Below are 17661 nucleotides of genomic sequence, written 5' to 3'. Positions count from 1 at the left end.
TCAGATGTATACCTAGCAAAGTATTGACTGTTGTTATTTGCTGTACAGAAGCTTTTTAGCTTCATGGTGTCACAGGCTAGCCTCAGATTTGCAGTCTTCATGCCTTTAACTGTATACTAGAACTATAGGTGTGGGTCTCAGCCACCACGCCTGGCTTTCTGGCCTTCTTGAAATCAGTTTGCAGGTGTGGAGGCTGTACTCATATGCATTCAGTCCGTATAAAATTGTTCAAGTGCTTAGATGGACTTCCTTTCAAGCTCTGCGTCTAGAAGGTGGGTCCCACGAGGGGTCAGCATAAGGATTGAGAAGCATTATTTCTGCTCCGGGCCAATCTACCCAGGCCACGGCATGATGTTCATCTGCAACGACTGCAGGGTGTTCTGATTCTGCATGCAAGTGTCATAAAAACTTTAAGAAGAAGAGAAACCCACGCAAGGTCAGGTGGACTAAAGCCTTCCGGAAAGCAGCTGGCTAAGAACTCGTGGTGGACAACTCATTTGAATTTGAAAAACGTAGAGATGAGCCTATGAATGAAGAGAGTTGAAGAGATAAACAGACGCGCCAGGCTACGTTTATAATGAACAGGTTGAGGAAAAACAAAGAGCTTCAGAAGGTCAAGCAGAACATCCATCTCTATCTGGGCTCCTCTTGCAGGCAAAGGAAAGCAGCTGGAGGAAAAAATGGTCCAGCAGTTACAGGAGGACGTGGACATGGAGGAAGCCGCCTAACGGTGCTGCCTGCAACCAGCCCTGTGCACACTGAAGTAAAGTGGAGACTCTCGGCCACTAAGTTATTGATTAGTTCCATAAGGTCCCCCAGACAAGGGTGATTCAGTGTGCTTCCCCCTTAAACTTAAACCCTGCAGCCTGTAAAAGCTTCCCCTAGTGGGTGTTAGGTCTCAGCTCCGAGTTCTGCTTCACTGTGTTATACTCTCACAAACAGGAAAGTTTGTGTGTGGATGAAGACATGAACTGTGGGCGTAACATGGTTGAGCCAACTGTCTTCCATTGTGAGATTTGAAATGCTGTGCTATTTCCCTTGCATTGGGCTAGGCTGTGTATTAGGGTTATTGGAATGGAGGGCACACAAGGAACTGACTGTTGTTATGTCTACCCGAGCCTCTTTTGTTTGGTCTGGTATGTTTTGTAACTTCTTAGAGTTGCACAATGGGAACATACAACACAGATGAATTATGTTGGGCCGTCTGACCTGCCTCAGCCATTCTATTAGGCAGCTGTGAGGTTGGAGGTAGGCTGGGTTGATGAGCTTTGCCTGAATGGCATCTTGCTGTTTTTGCTTTGGAGAATGCTCAGTTCCAAGTTGTGACATCTGTCCCAAAAGATTGTCCTCTCCTTCCATCCCAGCAGTGATCTAGAAGCAGAACAACCTTGGTGCCTTTCAAAGTTTAGTGTGTTCTTTTCTTTCTTTTTTGGGGGTGGGGTGGGGGTTGGGGTGGGGGGACAGAATCTCTTTGTATAGCTCTGGCTGTCCTGAAACTCACTCTGTGGACCAGGCTGCCAGGAACTCAAAAAGACCCACCTGCCCCTGCCTTCCAAGTTCTGGGATTAAAGCTGTACACCATCATATCCAGTGTTTTTTATTTTTTAAACCATAAACAACTAAAAAGAAACTCTGGCTTTTGGAAAGTAGAATTTATGGATAGAATGTTAACTATTATTTGTACATAAATAAAGCCCTTTTTTTTTTTTTTTTTTTTTTTTTTTTATGTATTTATTTATTTTATTATGAGTACACTGTAGCTGTCTTCAGACACACCAGAAGAGGGCATCCAATCTCTTTATAGATGGTTGTGAGCCACCATGTGGTTGCTGGGATTTGAACTCAGGACCTCTGGAAGAGCAGTTTGTGCTCTTAACCGCTGAGCCATCTCTCCAGCCCCAATAAAGCCCTTTTTAAAGTAAAAAAAACAAAAACAAAAAGTGCTTAGATGGATAAATCTATTCTGTGTATTAAAGAAGAAAGACCTTTCCCCATATGATGCTGTTTTTAATATAATAGAAAAATACTTTAAGAGAACTTAATTTATAAAGTAGTGTTAACCAGGAAGTTTTATATGCATGTATAAAAATATAATGATAAAGATAAGATGGATTTGTTATCTCTGTTTTCTTAAGACAGTCTTTGTAAAACTGAGATAACAAAACCTACTTCATGTGGTTTGTTGTATGGTTTAAAGAGTTGTAATGTTTTAAAATATGAGGCAGAAAGAATTCCTGCCTCATAATGGGTCCGTGTGTGTGTGTGTGTGTGTGTGTGTGTGTGTGTGTGTGTGTGTGACACAGAGCCAGAGAACAGGAGACCTACTCTTAACTATTCTTACTTTATTCATTATGTAAAACGACTATACTCAGTAATTTTTCACAACTGTAACAGTCTTTGATTATTCCCAATAAAATTGTCTGACCTTTGTTCACTCACTTTATTTTTTATTTTTGTAATTAAGTTTGTAATAATTTAGATTTTGTTACCGAAAATGGAATAATGGAATGTTAAGAATTCAGCTAGACAGAATTAGAATGACTGGGGATGTAACTCTGTTAAAACACTTGTTCATAGTGCTGCAAAAAAAAAAAAGAAGAAAAAGACAAAAAAAGAAAGAAAAGAAAAGAAATGTTTTTAATCCCAGCACTTTGGAGGCAGAGGCAGGTGGATCTCTCACTTGGAGACCAGCATGTTCTATAGATTTGAGTTTCAGGGCAGCCAGGACACAGAGAAACCCTGTCTTGAAAAACCAAAAAAGAAACCCCCAGCCAACCAACCAAACAAAACTGAGGGGTGATAGTGGTTCTGGTGCAGGAAGAGTTAGTGAGGGAGACAGCCTGGGATGGCAGGAGCGTATTGCCTCTTGAGCCTTCCGTCTGGTCACCTCAAGGGTAACAGTACGATAGCTTGGTGCCTAGAGTATTGTTAGATCCTCAGGATAGAATTGTAAAATGGATTGCAGTGAGTTGTACAATAACTTTTTTGTTTTGTAATTTCATGGGTTTTAAAAGAACAGGCCGTTTGTAAAGTGGAACTTGATTGTGTTGCTTTGGGTGACTGTTATGTTCCCAGTGACAGTAATGAGGAGCAGAAGTTAACAAAGCATTTGTAACTGGGGGATTAGTATCCTGTATCTTTGTTTATTTAAGAAATAGCTACAGTGAGTGTGGAGTTTTCAAATTGCCAAAAAGCAAAAGTAACTAAAAAAAAATATTTGATTAGAGCTTTGTGTTTTGCGTTACAGGAAATTTTAGGTTAGTTATAACTTACACCAGTTCTCTTTGCTTCTTTACCCCTTTTTCTAAAATTAACATGCTGTCTCAGCAGCCAGGCTGGTTTAGTGGGATATAAAATAGCATTTAACAAGATTATTAAGGACGATTAGTTTTGATTAACACTGTATTAATAGAAAATAAGCCAACTAAATAGTAACCATAAGCTGTTGTCACAGCATAGAGTCTTAAGTTTTTGGTATTCTCAAGTGTATCCTTTTTCTTAGCACTTATAAAATTGTTGGAAAAAGTTTTTACCAATGTATAGCTGATTATTTATCTAATTTGAGCTTTTCCGGTCCCTAAAATTCTTTTTTTCCCTTCTTAAGGAAAGCCAGTCTTGCTTTAATCCGAAAAATGATCCACTTTTGCTCTGAAGCGCTGTTAAAAGAAGTTTGTGATTCTGACGTTGGTCACAATCTGCCCACAACACTGGTGGAAATCACTGCCGCTGTCCTTGACCAGGAGGTGCGTTGCTCGTCTTCCTTTGGAGGGTCATCAATCATTAAAAGCAAAGCATCGCGTTGCTCAGTGACAGTACTTCCTGTTGCCGACGACCAGGATGTATTTTAACTCACTTTCCCTTGACTTCCTTGCTCTCATCTGCTCCCTCTTTTTCCTCCTCAGGATGACGATGATGGCCACTTGCTAGCTTTGCAGATCATAAGGGATTTAGTAGATAAAGGTGGTGATATTTTTTTGGATCAGCTCGCCAGACTTGGTGTAATTAGCAAAGTGTCAGCTTTGGCAGGTCCTTCTTCTGATGATGAGAATGAAGAGGAATCAAAACCAGAAAAGGTGACTGGTCCTAATTATTATATTGAGAACAGGGTTTGTTTTAAAGAAATGTATGTTTTAACTTAGGATGGTTTTTGACAAAATAATTGCAATATAAAGTAGCACTACATATGTATCTTTTTTTCCTTTAAAAATTTTGTTATCATTTTCAATGTAGAGCAAGGTTCCAAATGTAGTTAAAGAATCTAAGAGCTCTCATCATGTCCACTGGTTGTTAACATTTTGTCCCATTTGCTTTATCATTTTTTAGGTACTTATGTGTGTGTAAATGTTTTTGGAGACAAGATCTCATATAGCCTCTTTTGTTGAGGGTGAAACTGAACCTGCCTCCTAAGTACTGAAGGTACAGGAACAGCCACCACAGCCAGCCTTGTGTGGACATTTCAAAGATTTAGAGAGCAAACTATACGCAGCATTCCCCTGTTTAAACCTAAATGCTCTATCAGAACCCCCCAGTACATTCTGTTACACTGTCTCGGCGTAGGCCGGGGTTCTAGTCCTTGCCTGATATGAGGGATGTGTGGAGTCGGATCCCCACCGCTGCCAAAACAATCATCATCTAAACAGTGGCCAAAGTTTGCTCTTGTCCTTAATAGCAGTGTCTCTGTTATCCCCACTGTGTTTCCGACCTGGAATTCAGGCATGCATATTGCTTACAAAAAGATGTCAGGCCCTTGGTTAGGATTGTTGGGGCCAGTTTCTTGAATGAAAGACCTGTAGATGGGGCTGAGAGTGCAGAACTCGGGCATAGCATGTATAAGGCCCTGGCTGAATTCAGTCCACAGCACCCCACGCCAAAGGAAGGAAGGAGAAAAAATAAAGGCATCCCAGAGATTAGATATGGTACTTTTTATGGTTACAAACTAGAATTAATGCACTGAAAATTCTCTGTCAACTATATTCCATATCTTGCAATTTAAAAAAATATGTTAATACTGTGTCATCCACAGTAACTTTCTACTGAATGTTAGGATTAAAGTTCACAGGCAGTTGATAGAGATGGATAAATTGTGCTTTATTTTATTTTGGGTAGTTCTACAAGCTAAGTAATGAGAATGTGATTTTTGTCCAGGTGCTCTACCAGAGCTGTGCCTAAGAACTCAAGGTGTTGTTACTGCCAAAGGGTGCTGTGCTGCTGAACCGCATCCTCCGCCCTGAGGTCTCTCCGTCCGTGTGGTTCAGGACTTAACTCAGGTTCTCAGGCTTGGCAGCCAGTGCCTTTACCCAGTCAGCCATCTCAGCCCTTGGTTTCTTGACAGAGCATCTCAAAGTGTAATTCAGGCTGGATTTGAACTTCCTGTGTAATGTAGGCTGTTCGTAAACTTACTATCTTCCTGCTTCTGTATCTTAAGGGTGGGATTATGGGTACTTGTCATATCTGACGTATTATTAATTTTACTTTTTAATAGTTATTTAGTTATAATGTGTGTATGGTGTGATTATTTGAATGTAGACACTGATGTGTGGTACTCAGAGGACAGCTTTCAGAAGCTGATTCTCTCCTGCCACCACATGAGTTCCAGAGAGTAAGCTCAGGTTGTCAGACGTAGCAGCCTTTGCCTGCTGAAGCGTCTGACCAGCTGTTCTCATTCTTTAAATGTCAGTAAACATTGTGACTCCTTGGCTATAGGAAAAAGTGGTTACAGATTAATTTTATTTCAGTTCTTAAAAAAAGCATTTCCTGGGGCTGGAGAGATGGCTCAGCGGTTAAGAGCACTGACTGCTCTTCCAGAGGTCGTGAGTTCAAATCCCAGCAACCACATGGTGGCTCACAACCATCCGTAATGAGATTGGATGCCCTCTTCTGGTGTGTCCGAAGACAGCGACAGTGTACTCATAAATAAAATAAATAAATAAATCTTTAAAAAAAAATAAAAAAAATAAAAAAAAAAGCATTTCCTAAGGCAGGAATTTCAAAGGTCATCCTTGGATACCTAGCTTTTGAGGTACATGAGGTACATGATACCCAGTCTTGGCTACATGAGACCCTTTGTCAGAAGTAGTATTTACCTGACTAGGAACTGAGGCTTGGAATTAACTTTCATTCATTCATTTATTTCTTGAATTTATTTATTTATGTAGTCAGTCATTCGCTTTGCATCCTAGTTGCTGTTCCCTTCTTCCCTATCCTCTCGTCACACAGTTCCTTCCCCCATCCCACCCTCCCCTTCTCCTCTGAGAGCGTGGAAGCTCCCCTGGGTATTCCCGCATCATCCTGGCACATCAAGTCTCTGAGGGCTAAGTGCATCCTTTCTCACTGAGGCAGACAAGGCAGCTGTGTTAGGGGAAAGGGATCCACAGACAGGCAACAGCTTTAGGGACAACTTCTGCTCTAGCTGTTGGGGGACCCACATGAAGACTGAGCTGTACATCTGTTACATATGTGTTCAGGACCTAGGTCCAGCCCGTGTATGCTCATTGTTTGTTGATACAGTCTCTGAGAGCCCCCAAGACTTTCATTTCTTTTTAATATTTAACTGGCACATAATTACACATTGTTGGATACAGCTTGATAAGATTATTAATATGTGCAATGTGTGATGATCAAATCAGTGATTAGCATTTTTCCTTCAAACACTGGACGCTTGTGTATTATGAGATCCTTCAGACTCATAATTCAAATAAATTGCTGTAGACTATGGTCACCGTGCTGTGCTATAGAAAATTAGAACTTCCTGTATGTTGTACCTGTTACCCAACTTCACTGTGTTCCCAAGCCCTCTCCCCCTTTCTGTTCTTTAGAGGGCATGTTCTTCTCCTCTTCCCAAATACTACTTTAACTTCTACAGGAGTGAGAGCACCTGGCATTCACGTGTTTCTGTGTCAGATTTATTTCACTTAACATACTTTGTGTTATCCATGGTGTTGCAGTAACAGGATTTCATTCTGTTCCAGTGTATATAATCTGGATATGATATAATTTACATAGTTATTATCTTAAGATATTAAGATTTAGTTAATAGGTAATTAGTTTATGGCAATATGTATTGAACTACAAGCAACTAATATGTTTCAGATGTCTTAATTTTAATCCTGGTTCATATTCATGTTTTTTAAATGCTTATGAATACTTGAAATAAAATCATTTCACATATTTCATGGGATCATTCTACATATTTAGGAAGACGAACCACAGGAAGATGCTAAAGAATTGCAGCAAGGTAAACCGTATCATTGGAGAGACTGGTCGATAATTCGAGGAAGGGACTGCTTATATATTTGGAGTGATGCTGCAGCTTTGGAACTATCCAATGGCAGTAATGGATGGTTCAGATTTATCTTGGATGGAAAACTTGCCACCATGTATTCAAGTGGCAGTCCTGAAGGCGGATCGGATAGCTCAGGTAATACTTTAATTATTTTCTTAGCTTATACAATTTGGTTTTATGGCTCATAGTTTTGCCACTGTTGTTGGGATTTTTTTTTTTTGTTGTTGTTGTTTTTTTTTTTGTTTGTTTGTTTTTCGAGACAGGGTTTCTCTGTGTAGCCCTGGCTGTCCTGGAACTCACTCTGTATACCAGGCCAGCCTCGAACTCAGAAACCCGCCTGCCTCTGCCTCCCAAGTGCTGGGATTAAAGGCGTGCGCCACCACCGCCCAGCGGGATTTTTTTTATTATTATTATTTTAATAGAAAATCACTGTACTGTAGCAGGGCATGGTGACATGTGTCTGTAATCCCAGCATTTGGGAATTGGCAGCATGATGATTAGGCATTCAGTGTCATCCTCAGCTACATAGTGTGTTAGAGGACAGTCTGGACTGTCTAAAGCCCTGCTTCAAAAAAAAAGGTGTAGTAAGAAAATACTTCACAGATTCCTTTTTATGTGCCAAGGAATACTACTGTAGCTTCTTTAAATCTCATCATTTCTTTTGTTATGAAATGGTTAATTGCATGGGTATATAGATGTCTTTTCTAAGATGTATCTATAGATGTATCTTTTCTAAGAAGCTTCATTTGTACTTGTAAAAAAAAAACCAACCAAACAAACAAACAAAAAACAAAAACAAAAAAAGTGTCTGTAAAGTTGCTTTAAGCCTGAGCCTGTGTATGTTTAAAATTCTGAAGAGCAAAGCTCTTAATACTGACTTTCTAGAAGTTATATTTTAGTAAGCCAGCGTATTTGAAAGGGTAGATTGTTTTTAAAGCAATTATTTCTGTTTTTATAGAAAGCAGAAGTGAATTCTTAGAGAAGTTACAAAGAGCCAGAGGCCAAGTAAAGCCGTCTACTTCAAGTCAACCTATCCTGTCAGCACCAGGACCCACGAAACTAACCGTAGGGAACTGGTCGTTAACATGTTTGAAAGAAGGGGAAATTGCTATTCATAACTCGGATGGTCAGCAAGCTACAATACTGAAAGAAGATTTGCCTGGTTTTGTGTTTGAATCTAATCGAGGGACTAAACATTCGTTTACCGCAGAAACGTCTCTGGGTAAGTGTGGGGCTGTGCTGGTTCTGCAGGTAAGAATAAGTGCAAATACTGTAGTGTAGTAAAATGTCTTCTGTGAAGTCTTCTTTGACCTTTTTTGCTCTCCCCTCCCTCTCAGGTTCAGAGTTTGTGACTGGCTGGACTGGCAAAAGAGGCAGAAAATTAAAATCCAAGTTGGAAAAAACAAAGCAAAAGGTATATTTATACACTTTTCTTTCCTCTTTTTTATGTTGATGGTAACTTTTCAGTAACAGCTGATGAGCATTGGAAAGATTAGACACAGCCTCAGCTTCCCAAAGAGAACATTTTTAGTTATGTTTTTCTCCTTGTTAATTTTGCACAATATTATGTTTAGTATGTATATCTATACCAACGTGAAAACCTGTGAAAATTGGAATTAATGAGAAAAAGAGTGAAACTTTAGTTTCATTTTTAGTTTTACTACCAGGGAGATGACTCAGTGGGTAGGGTGTTTGCTGCCAAATCTGACAGCCTTGATTTGATCCTGGAAACTCAAACACTGGAAGAAAAGTACCAAGTCCTGTCAGTTGTCTCCGAGGTGCATGTGTGCATACTCACACTAAATAATAAACTAAAGACGGCCATTTTACTCCAGAAGCCCAATTTAGTAGTTCATGGAGGTGCAGCTTTCCTGCTTGGTTCTTGATTTAGATAATTTTAGTGCTTGATTTGATGGCTGACTTAGCTGAGCTTCGGATGCTGGAGATGAAGAGCCTAGGGGTAGAGTGTGGAGCTGCTGCCTAGCCTGGTTCCTAGCACACCCACACAGAACAAACTCAGACCTAAGCGGTCAGAGAAGCAGCTTGCTTGGTTCAAAAACACCAGAGTATTAATTTTAAAATGTTATTTATCAGATATACATTGATCTTTGAGAGCATGGCTAGTTGTTAAGGCTTGTGGCATGGACTTATAACCTAGCCACTCAGGAGGCTGAAGCAGGAAGATTAACAAAGTCAAGCTTGCCTGGGCTACAGAATGAGTTCAAGGCTAGCCTGTGCAACTTAGTGACATCCTATCTCAAGAGGTAAAAAAGAGGGATGGAGATAGTTCAGTTGAAGAGTGCTTGGATTTACTCCCAGCACCAAAAAAACCTCAAGTAAGTAAAATAAGGCCAGTATAAGGTGCTATTATTTTACCAGTCACTCTTACATTTGGCATATTGAAAAGGGAAATTAAAATTCTATTAGAATGAACATTTTCTAGCGACAGATAGGTGTATCTTATCTGTAATGGTTACACAAAATGGTTTTTCACTATGTCGTTGGCTTGTAACTCACTATTAGACTAGACATCTCAGACATCTCAGAGATTTGCCTGCTTCTGCTTTCCTGTATGCTGAGTTTAAAAGCTGCCTGGCCCAGGAAATACTTTAAAAAATACAGTGTATGTAGCTACTTGAGATTAGGGAAAAGATACAATAATGAGTTTTATTGGAGCAAAAAACTCATACTTTTAAAAATAGAAGGAGTAATGGTAAGGCATGGTGGCCATACTTTGAGTTGAGGCAGGTTGAGTTTGAGGCCAGCCTAGGCTATCTGTATCACAAGACACTGTTATTTTCAAAAACAAAAACCAAAAAACGATTACAAACAAAATTAGATACTCATATTCTTCTGTTTTTGTTGTAAATGTTCTGGGTTGTCCTGGAGACATTTTCTGATTGTAGAGTTTAGAGACTTTATCTCAGTTTTTAAAGGTGAATCTAAAGCCATTAAGATGGCTCAGTGGATCAGACGGTACCAGGAGAGGACCAGGTCCTCACAAGTTGTTCTCTGACACAGCACCACACACTGTAAACAGCAGCAGAATCTAGTGTGTGAGTTACGTAGTCCGTATCACCTATAGCTGTTGTTATCGTTATCATTACTATTACTATTTTGCTCTTGTGTGGTTTTTAAAAAACATAAGGTCAGATATTACTTTCAATTCAGAATATATTTGAAATACTTCAGACAGAAATATCTTACTCACCGAGAGTGCTGTCATAAACTTTTAATCCCAGTACTTGGGAGGTAGAAGAGGGCAGAGTTCTGAGTTTGAAGCCAGCCTCCTCTACATAAGAGAGTTTCAGGGCAGCCAGGGTTATATAGTTGGACTCTGTCTTAGGAGGGAAGAAAGGGAGGAAGGGATATCTGACTTAGCTATAGATATCTATTAGGTAGTAAGTGGAATTTGGAATGAATATAGCATTCATTATTCACAGAAATTTTGTGGATTCGTGTAAAGGATCTTATTTTTGTGTGTTTCTGTTAAAATGTGTAGTGTTGATTTCAGCACTTTGCTTCTCCATAGCATTGCCGTGCCTGAACAAATCTTTTTTTCTTCTTAAGCAAAAGGCTGGTTTTCTGTGAGTCATGGTCAGATTGTGTTTATGAAACACATTGTTTTATGTGTTAACTGATGGAATTAACTAAACAACAGTGTAAATGTAAAATAGAAATGGAGAGTGCAGAAGACATTTGTTCACTTTGTTCACAAGTGTCACATTATTTGAACTGAGCTAGGAACATGAACATCTGGCAACACAATTTTTTGGTTGAGCTTCACATTTTCATGAAGAACCATAGAAGTACTAGACTAGATCTTAAGAGTATAAGTAAGTTTTACTGACTAGGCAAATGTGTGAATATGGAGTCCTTAAATACTGAGGAGTAACTCTGTTTTTATAAAGTCAAGAGCTATCTCAGGAGTTTCTGGGAATACCTAGTGCTTTATTAGTTGTGGAAATGTTATTCTTTTTAACCAAATGTGGTTTACAGTTAAAAATTTTCCGGGTTTCTGCAAATTTTGTATATTCATGAGTTACCTTGAGGGAAGGACCCAGGTCCTCTCCTAAGGAAATGTATTAGAGCACTTGCCTAGCATGTGTGGGGTCAATGGTGTAAAGACCAAAACAAGTTTATTTGTATTTTATATGTACCATGTGCAAATAATTTTCTACAGTATTCTTGATTTCAGTACTAAGGATGGAACCCATCATGGCCTTATGTGGTCTTGGCAAGTGCTGTGCCTTTAAGCTTTGTTCCCAGCCCTGTATATGATGGCTTTAATTTATGGTGTTACATTATTAGTTAAAAGGTTTTAGGTTTTGGAATGTCTGGGTTTTAAGAACAGTATGCTTGGTTTATATGAAGTATCCGTCAACCACATCAGATTCACAACTAGCTGGAATTTGATCATGAAGTTATACGTCAGTGAGAGTGTTGGCTCAATCCTACATTTTTTTATTCTTGTAAAGTCAGGCAAGATTAATGTTTCACTCCATCCTTGTCCTCTTTCTTTGTCTTATTCCTGAAGATAAGACCTGGAGTTGTATGCAGTGTTACAAAAGCATTCTATTTCTGAGCTGCAGCCTAGCTCTTGATTGGCTTATTCTGTTCTTAAATTTTTTTTTTTCTTTTTTGAGACAAGGCCTTATGGTGTATCCCACAGACTTGAACTCTTGTCAGGTTTTGTGCTTCAAGCCTTCTGGTTCCTGGAATTACAGGCATCAGCTACAACTTCTTGACTTAAGATTGACAAGTCATTAACCAGTGGGCTATTGGCACATAATATCAGTATGTTTCAAAATACATTTATTTTAGGCATGAGTGATTTTAACCTCAGATTTATTTATTTATTTATAACACCATTTTATATAATATAATCTAGGACTTGCTATCTTTTAATATAGAAAGCTATACCAAAATAAAATGGAAAGGTATTATTAAGTACTTTCAAGGAATGATTCAAGCCTGGCTTGTTGGTGTATGCTATTAATCCTAACCCTCAGCAGGCATACACAAGTGGATATCTGTGAGTTGGAGGCTAGCCTGGTTTACAGAACTAGTTTCAGGACAGCTAGAGCTACACAGAGAAACCCTGGCTCAAAATGGTGGAGTGAATGTTGTATTTGTTTAGCGTGTGTGTGTGTGTGTGTGTGTGTCTGTCTGTCTGTCTGTGTCTGTCTGTCTGTGTCTGTGTCTGTGTCTGTGTCTGTGTCTGTGTCTGTGTCTGTGTCTGTGTCTGTGTCTGTGTCTGTGTCTGTGTCCGTGTGTCCCTACCACCTGTATGTAGTCCATGAAGGCCAGGAGAGGGCATCAGATCCTGGGAGCCATCCATTGTGAGTGCTGGGTAGCAAACTCCTTTGCAAGAGTATGTACTCTGTTAACCTCTGAACTATATTTCCAGCCCCTTTAGTACTTGAAGGATATTTTGTTTTCTTTTGCATTAGAGTTATAATTAAAACCAAATTAAACTCTATATTTGCATTTGCTAATTGTACAAATAGTCGTTTCATTAAGATAATTTATATAATCTGTAAAGTTATTAAATAGTGTAACATTTGTGAGTAGTGTCATGTACTAAAATTTACCAGATCTTAGTATGGGTTGTTCTCTCAGGCACTTTTACTTCAATGGCAAATTATTAGTACTCAACTGATAGTCAAGTCATTCCTTTTCATAGTAAAATCTGTAAATTCTTAAGTGTAATGCATATGATATATGAATAAGACTTACAGATCTGGTATATCCTGGAGTTTTACATGGGTAAGCTTTTGTTGTTAGAATTGATTATAAGTGGTTTGATTTTCCTTTTTAGGGGAGGGTTGGTGTTAATTTGTGTTTCTAATTAGTTAACCATGAATAAGTTACTTTTATTTTTTTAAAAGAAAGGACACTCTAGGACATTGTAAAGAGTTATTTCATAAATATTTAAGATCGATCAGAGTGTCTTTGCAGCAGTTAGAACATGTGAGTGAGAATAACAGCAGCGTGGAAGCTGACGTGGGACAAAGAGACAAAGATGCTTCTTGTTTTGTAATATCGTGTGGTGGGGAGGATTGACCTTTGCGTTCGTGTTAGGCAGACCGCTGAGCTACGCCCCCACACCTCATCTTCTCAGTCCCTAACGGTCTGTGAGCAAGTGTCTGGGAGGAGGGGTTGGGGGAGAAGGAGCTCGAGAGTTGGTTAAGCTGTTAATTATAGTGAAATTTATAATTGCTTTGCTTCTTTTGATAGGTACGAACTATGGCTCGAGATTTGTATGATGACCACTTTAAAGCTGTTGAAAGCATGCCTCGTGGAGTAGTGGTGACACTCAGAAATATAGCAACTCAGTTAGAGTCATCCTGGGAACTTCATTCGAATAGACAGGTATGTCAAGCTCTTTTGTTTTCAGATTTTTAAAACAAATGTGTGTTTGCCTACATGTATATGTGTATGCACCACATGTGTGTTTGGTGCCCACAGTGGATGAAGGCATCAGTCAGAACCCCTGGGTCTCCTGTTGCAGACAGTTGTTTTTGTGAACCACCATGTGGGTTCCGGGAGCTGAACCTGGATCTTCTGCAAGAGCAATAGGTGCTGCTAACCGCTGAGTCTCTCCAGCCCCTGCTTTTTATTTTTTTGAGGCAAGGTTTTGCTATGTAGTCCTGGCTAGCCAGGCTGGCTGGAAACTTAGGAAGTCCTCTGCCTAAGGGTCCCACATGCAGAGAGATAAATGGGCATGCACCACCATGTCTGACTTACCTGCATAGCTCATAATGGTCTTGAACTCAGGTCTTCTTACCTCATGCTCCCCAGCCCTTTGGTTTCTGGGTTTGTATGCTTACTCTCAGTCTCTCGATTTTGAGATGAACAGTGAATTTTAGTGTGTGTTATGTCCTCCTCTTGCCCTGCTCCGTACCCTGTAACTTTTATGTTCTGAGTAGTGAGTAGGAGCCAGGAAGTTATTATACTCCACAAGCAGATCTTTCTTACACCTAGTTCTGTGTGGTTTTGTGAGGCAAGAACAGTTGTTACGCTTATGGGTTTTTTTTGTTTTTTTGTTTTTTTTTTTGGTTTTTTCGAGACAGGGTTTCTCTGTGTAGCCCTGGCTGTCCTGGAACTCACTCTGTAGACCAGGCTGGCCTTGAACTCAGAAATCCACCTGCCTCTGCCTCAATGCTTATGTTTTTTTTTTTTTTAATGCTTATGTTTTTTAAAGGTATTTTTGTGTTATGTGTATGAGTGTCTACCTTCATGTATGTACTTTCCAGCAGAGGTCAGAAGTGGCCATAGGATTCCCTGGAATTGGAGTTATAGATGGTTGTGAGCCACTATGTACATACTGGGAAGTGAACCCAGGTTCCATGCAAGAACAATAGATGCTCTTAACCAGAGCCATCTCTCTAGACCCCAGTTTTTATGTTTTTAACAAGGGAACGTTCATGATACATGACAATTCTATGAAGATCAAATGCTACTTTTGTTGAATTGGTTTTATTGCACATACCATGCTGATTCACCTTCACATTCTCTGTGAGCGCTCTGCAGTACTGCAGTAAGCAAGGCTTAGTAGAAGTGCTCTATAGTACAGCAGGACTGGACAGAGGTTATGGGACTTAATGTAACCTAAAATAGTAGGCCTGGAGAGAGAACTCAGCGGTTAAAAGTACATTGCTTTTGTAGAAGACCTCAGTTTGGTTCCTCGCATACAAATCGGGTGGCTGACAACCACCTGTAACCTTAGCTCTGGGGAGATTTGACGCTGTGGGGCTCTACATGCCCAGCATACTGTGTAACCCCTACATAATTAAAATATTTTTTAAAAAAAACGCTCTAAAATATTTACCGCATGCTTTTTTTTAGAGACAAGTATTGCTGGCCTATTCAAAAATAATTTGCTTTAGTAATAGGAGCTTTTAATCTAGTGTTAAATTATTCAGTTTCCATGGTGTTGTTATATGTTATTTTCTTAAGGACTGTGTAGTTTTACATTGTTTATATTTTTTTCTTCCAGTGTATTGAAGGTGAAAACACTTGGCGAGACTTAATGAAGACAGCATTAGAAAACCTAATTGTCCTTCTGAAGGACGAGAACATGATCTCACCGTATGAAATGTGTAGCAGTGGCTTAGTCCAGGCACTTCTTACTGTTCTAAACAATGTAAGTATATTTAGTACTGTAAAACAAAAGCATAATAAAGTTCCAAAAGTGTTTGTGACCATGCTTTTGGTAGATTGATTTTAAGTACTGTTATTCAGGAAGTATTTTAATAATAAGTAAATGTTAATATTTCTAACTACCTTGCCTTTAAGTTTCAGCATTACATTAAACCAATTGAATGAAATAATTGAACTTACTTGATTTTAAGTTTTTTGGTTTTATTTATTTATTTGTTTGTTTTTTCTTGAGACAGGGTTTCTCTGTGTAGCCCTGGCTGTCCTGGAACTCACTCTGTAGACCAGGATGGCCTCGAACTCAGAAATCCGCCTGCCTCTGCCTCCCAAGTGCTGGGATTAAAGGTGTGCGCCACCACTGCCCGGCTTTGGTTTTATTTTAGTGAACGGTTTGTTGAAAAAACATTTTATCCTAAGACTAAACATTTAGTCCTTTAATTTCCTCAGAGGTTACATAAAATAGAGTACCTTAGTTCTTAAATCATATGCATGAAGTTACTTTGTAAAACAGTGTTAGAAACCATAATATATTTCTCTTATACTTGATCTACTGTAAATATGTTCTATAAAAGTATTTTCCCTTATTTCAGTAAGGAAAAGCTTTCTTATATCAGTTCTACTTGCCATTTTAGTTCCTTTTTTAACTTGAAATTTTAAAATTATTTTATGTGTATGATTGCCTGCATGAGTACCTCATGCATGCAGTGCCCATGTGGGCCACCAGAGGGCGTTGGATCCAATGGAACTGGAGTTACAGGCAGATGTAACAGGAGATGTAGCAGATCTGTCGGTGTGGGAAAAGAATCTAGGCACTCTGGAAGAGCAGCGTGCTCTGACTGCCAAGCCCTGTCTCCAGCCCCTTTACCATAATTCATCCTTTCTTTTGTTTTTTGAGAGAGTGGCTTTTTGAGACAGGATTTCTCTGTGTATTGCTGGCTGTCCTGAAATTCACTGTAGACCAGGCTGGCCTTGAGAGATCTGCTTGCCTCTGCCTCCAAAATGCTGGGATTAATGGCTTGTGCCCCACCATCAGGATCTCACTTTAATTTTTAATTCTTATATTTGTATTTGTTGATAAAGTTTGAATTCTCTTAAAATCTTTAACTTCAGTGGGTTTCAAATTCATAGTTTACCTTTTGTATTTATTTCTATTTACTGAAATTATAGTAATAATTGATAATATATTTTATTAATATCTATTAAGCCGTGGTTTTGATTTCTTTCACTTAAACGCATTGAACTAGTAGAGTAAAAATGGAAACTAATTGATTCTCATTCAGTGTGAAATCACTGGGGCTTCTTTGAGAAACACTGATATGAGAGCATAGTTAACACGAGTGAAGAGAAACGCCCGTGTGTCAGTCACTGCCTGCTGACCTCACAGACGCCCGCGTGTCAGTCACTGCCCGCTGACCTCACAGGAAGATCTGTTTCTTTTTTAATTTAAAGATTGAATGAGTAATAGGTTTACTGAAATTGTCTTGATAATTTTATAATATTCAGTTTTTATAAGCTTCTAATAATTTACAGTAAAATCTATAAATATGTTTTTATTTGACATACTTTTTGTTTTTCTTTAGAGTATAGATTTGGATATGAAGCAAGATTGTAGTCAACTGGTAGAAAGAATAAATGTCTTCAAAACAGCCTTCAGTGAAAGTGAAGATGATGAAAGGTAAACCACAGAGACGGGGGTATGAAGCCATCAGGCATGCTGGTCACATGCCTGTCGCATGCTGGTCACATGCTTGTCACATGCTGGTCACATGAAGACCACATGCCTGTCACATGCTTGTCACATGCTGGTCACATGCAGGTCACATGCCTGTCACATGCTTGTCACATGCAGGTCACATGCCTGTCACATGCTTGTCACATGCTGGTCACATGCTTGTCCATGCTTGTCATATGCAATGCTTGGATATAATACCTAGTGCCAAAACCAGAAATTATCCCCAAATTTCTTTTACTTTGATACTTGTAGTGTTCATATACTTGATATACTTCCTTTAAATAAGTCTGTGTTTATACACATACATGGAATTATTTTATTCAATAAAAGTAGCTTGATAAATATAAAATTTAAAAAATTTCAGTCTAATAGAATAAAACATGTTTGCCAGGAGCTCAGCTGATAACTTAAGGTACATGGCTGTTTAAGACATAGTCAAGCTACGTAATTCTTTTGGGCAGCCTGGACTGCATAAGTTAAGCAT

At 39.1% G+C, this 17661-nt stretch overlaps 1 protein-coding gene and 1 pseudogene across 4 annotated transcripts in view; both read left to right on the top strand.

The window, feature by feature from the left end:
* The window catches only part of Hectd1 (HECT domain E3 ubiquitin protein ligase 1), an 89692-nt gene that overhangs the window by 33840 nt on the left and 38191 nt on the right, over positions 1 to 17661 (top strand). For all 4 annotated transcript variants that reach the window (XM_028757437.1, XM_028757439.1, XM_028757438.1 and 1 more), the window contains 8 exons: positions 3605 to 3743; positions 3903 to 4073; positions 7195 to 7417; positions 8241 to 8504; positions 8620 to 8696; positions 13523 to 13657; positions 15285 to 15431; positions 17026 to 17120. In XM_028757437.1, the coding sequence (XP_028613270.1) occupies positions 3605 to 3743; positions 3903 to 4073; positions 7195 to 7417; positions 8241 to 8504; positions 8620 to 8696; positions 13523 to 13657; positions 15285 to 15431; positions 17026 to 17120 (1251 nt within the window). The remainder of the gene's footprint in view (positions 1 to 3604; positions 3744 to 3902; positions 4074 to 7194; positions 7418 to 8240; positions 8505 to 8619; positions 8697 to 13522; positions 13658 to 15284; positions 15432 to 17025; positions 17121 to 17661) is intronic.
* Positions 241 to 822, top strand: LOC114612512 (annotated as a pseudogene).

This window comes from Grammomys surdaster, unplaced genomic scaffold (genome assembly GCF_004785775.1).
Source record: "Grammomys surdaster isolate TR1022 unplaced genomic scaffold, NIH_TR_1.0 126163, whole genome shotgun sequence".
Taxonomy (NCBI): Eukaryota; Metazoa; Chordata; class Mammalia; order Rodentia; family Muridae; genus Grammomys; species Grammomys surdaster.
Note: the sequence above shows the minus strand (reverse complement) of the source record. Positions and strands in the feature narration are given on the sequence as shown.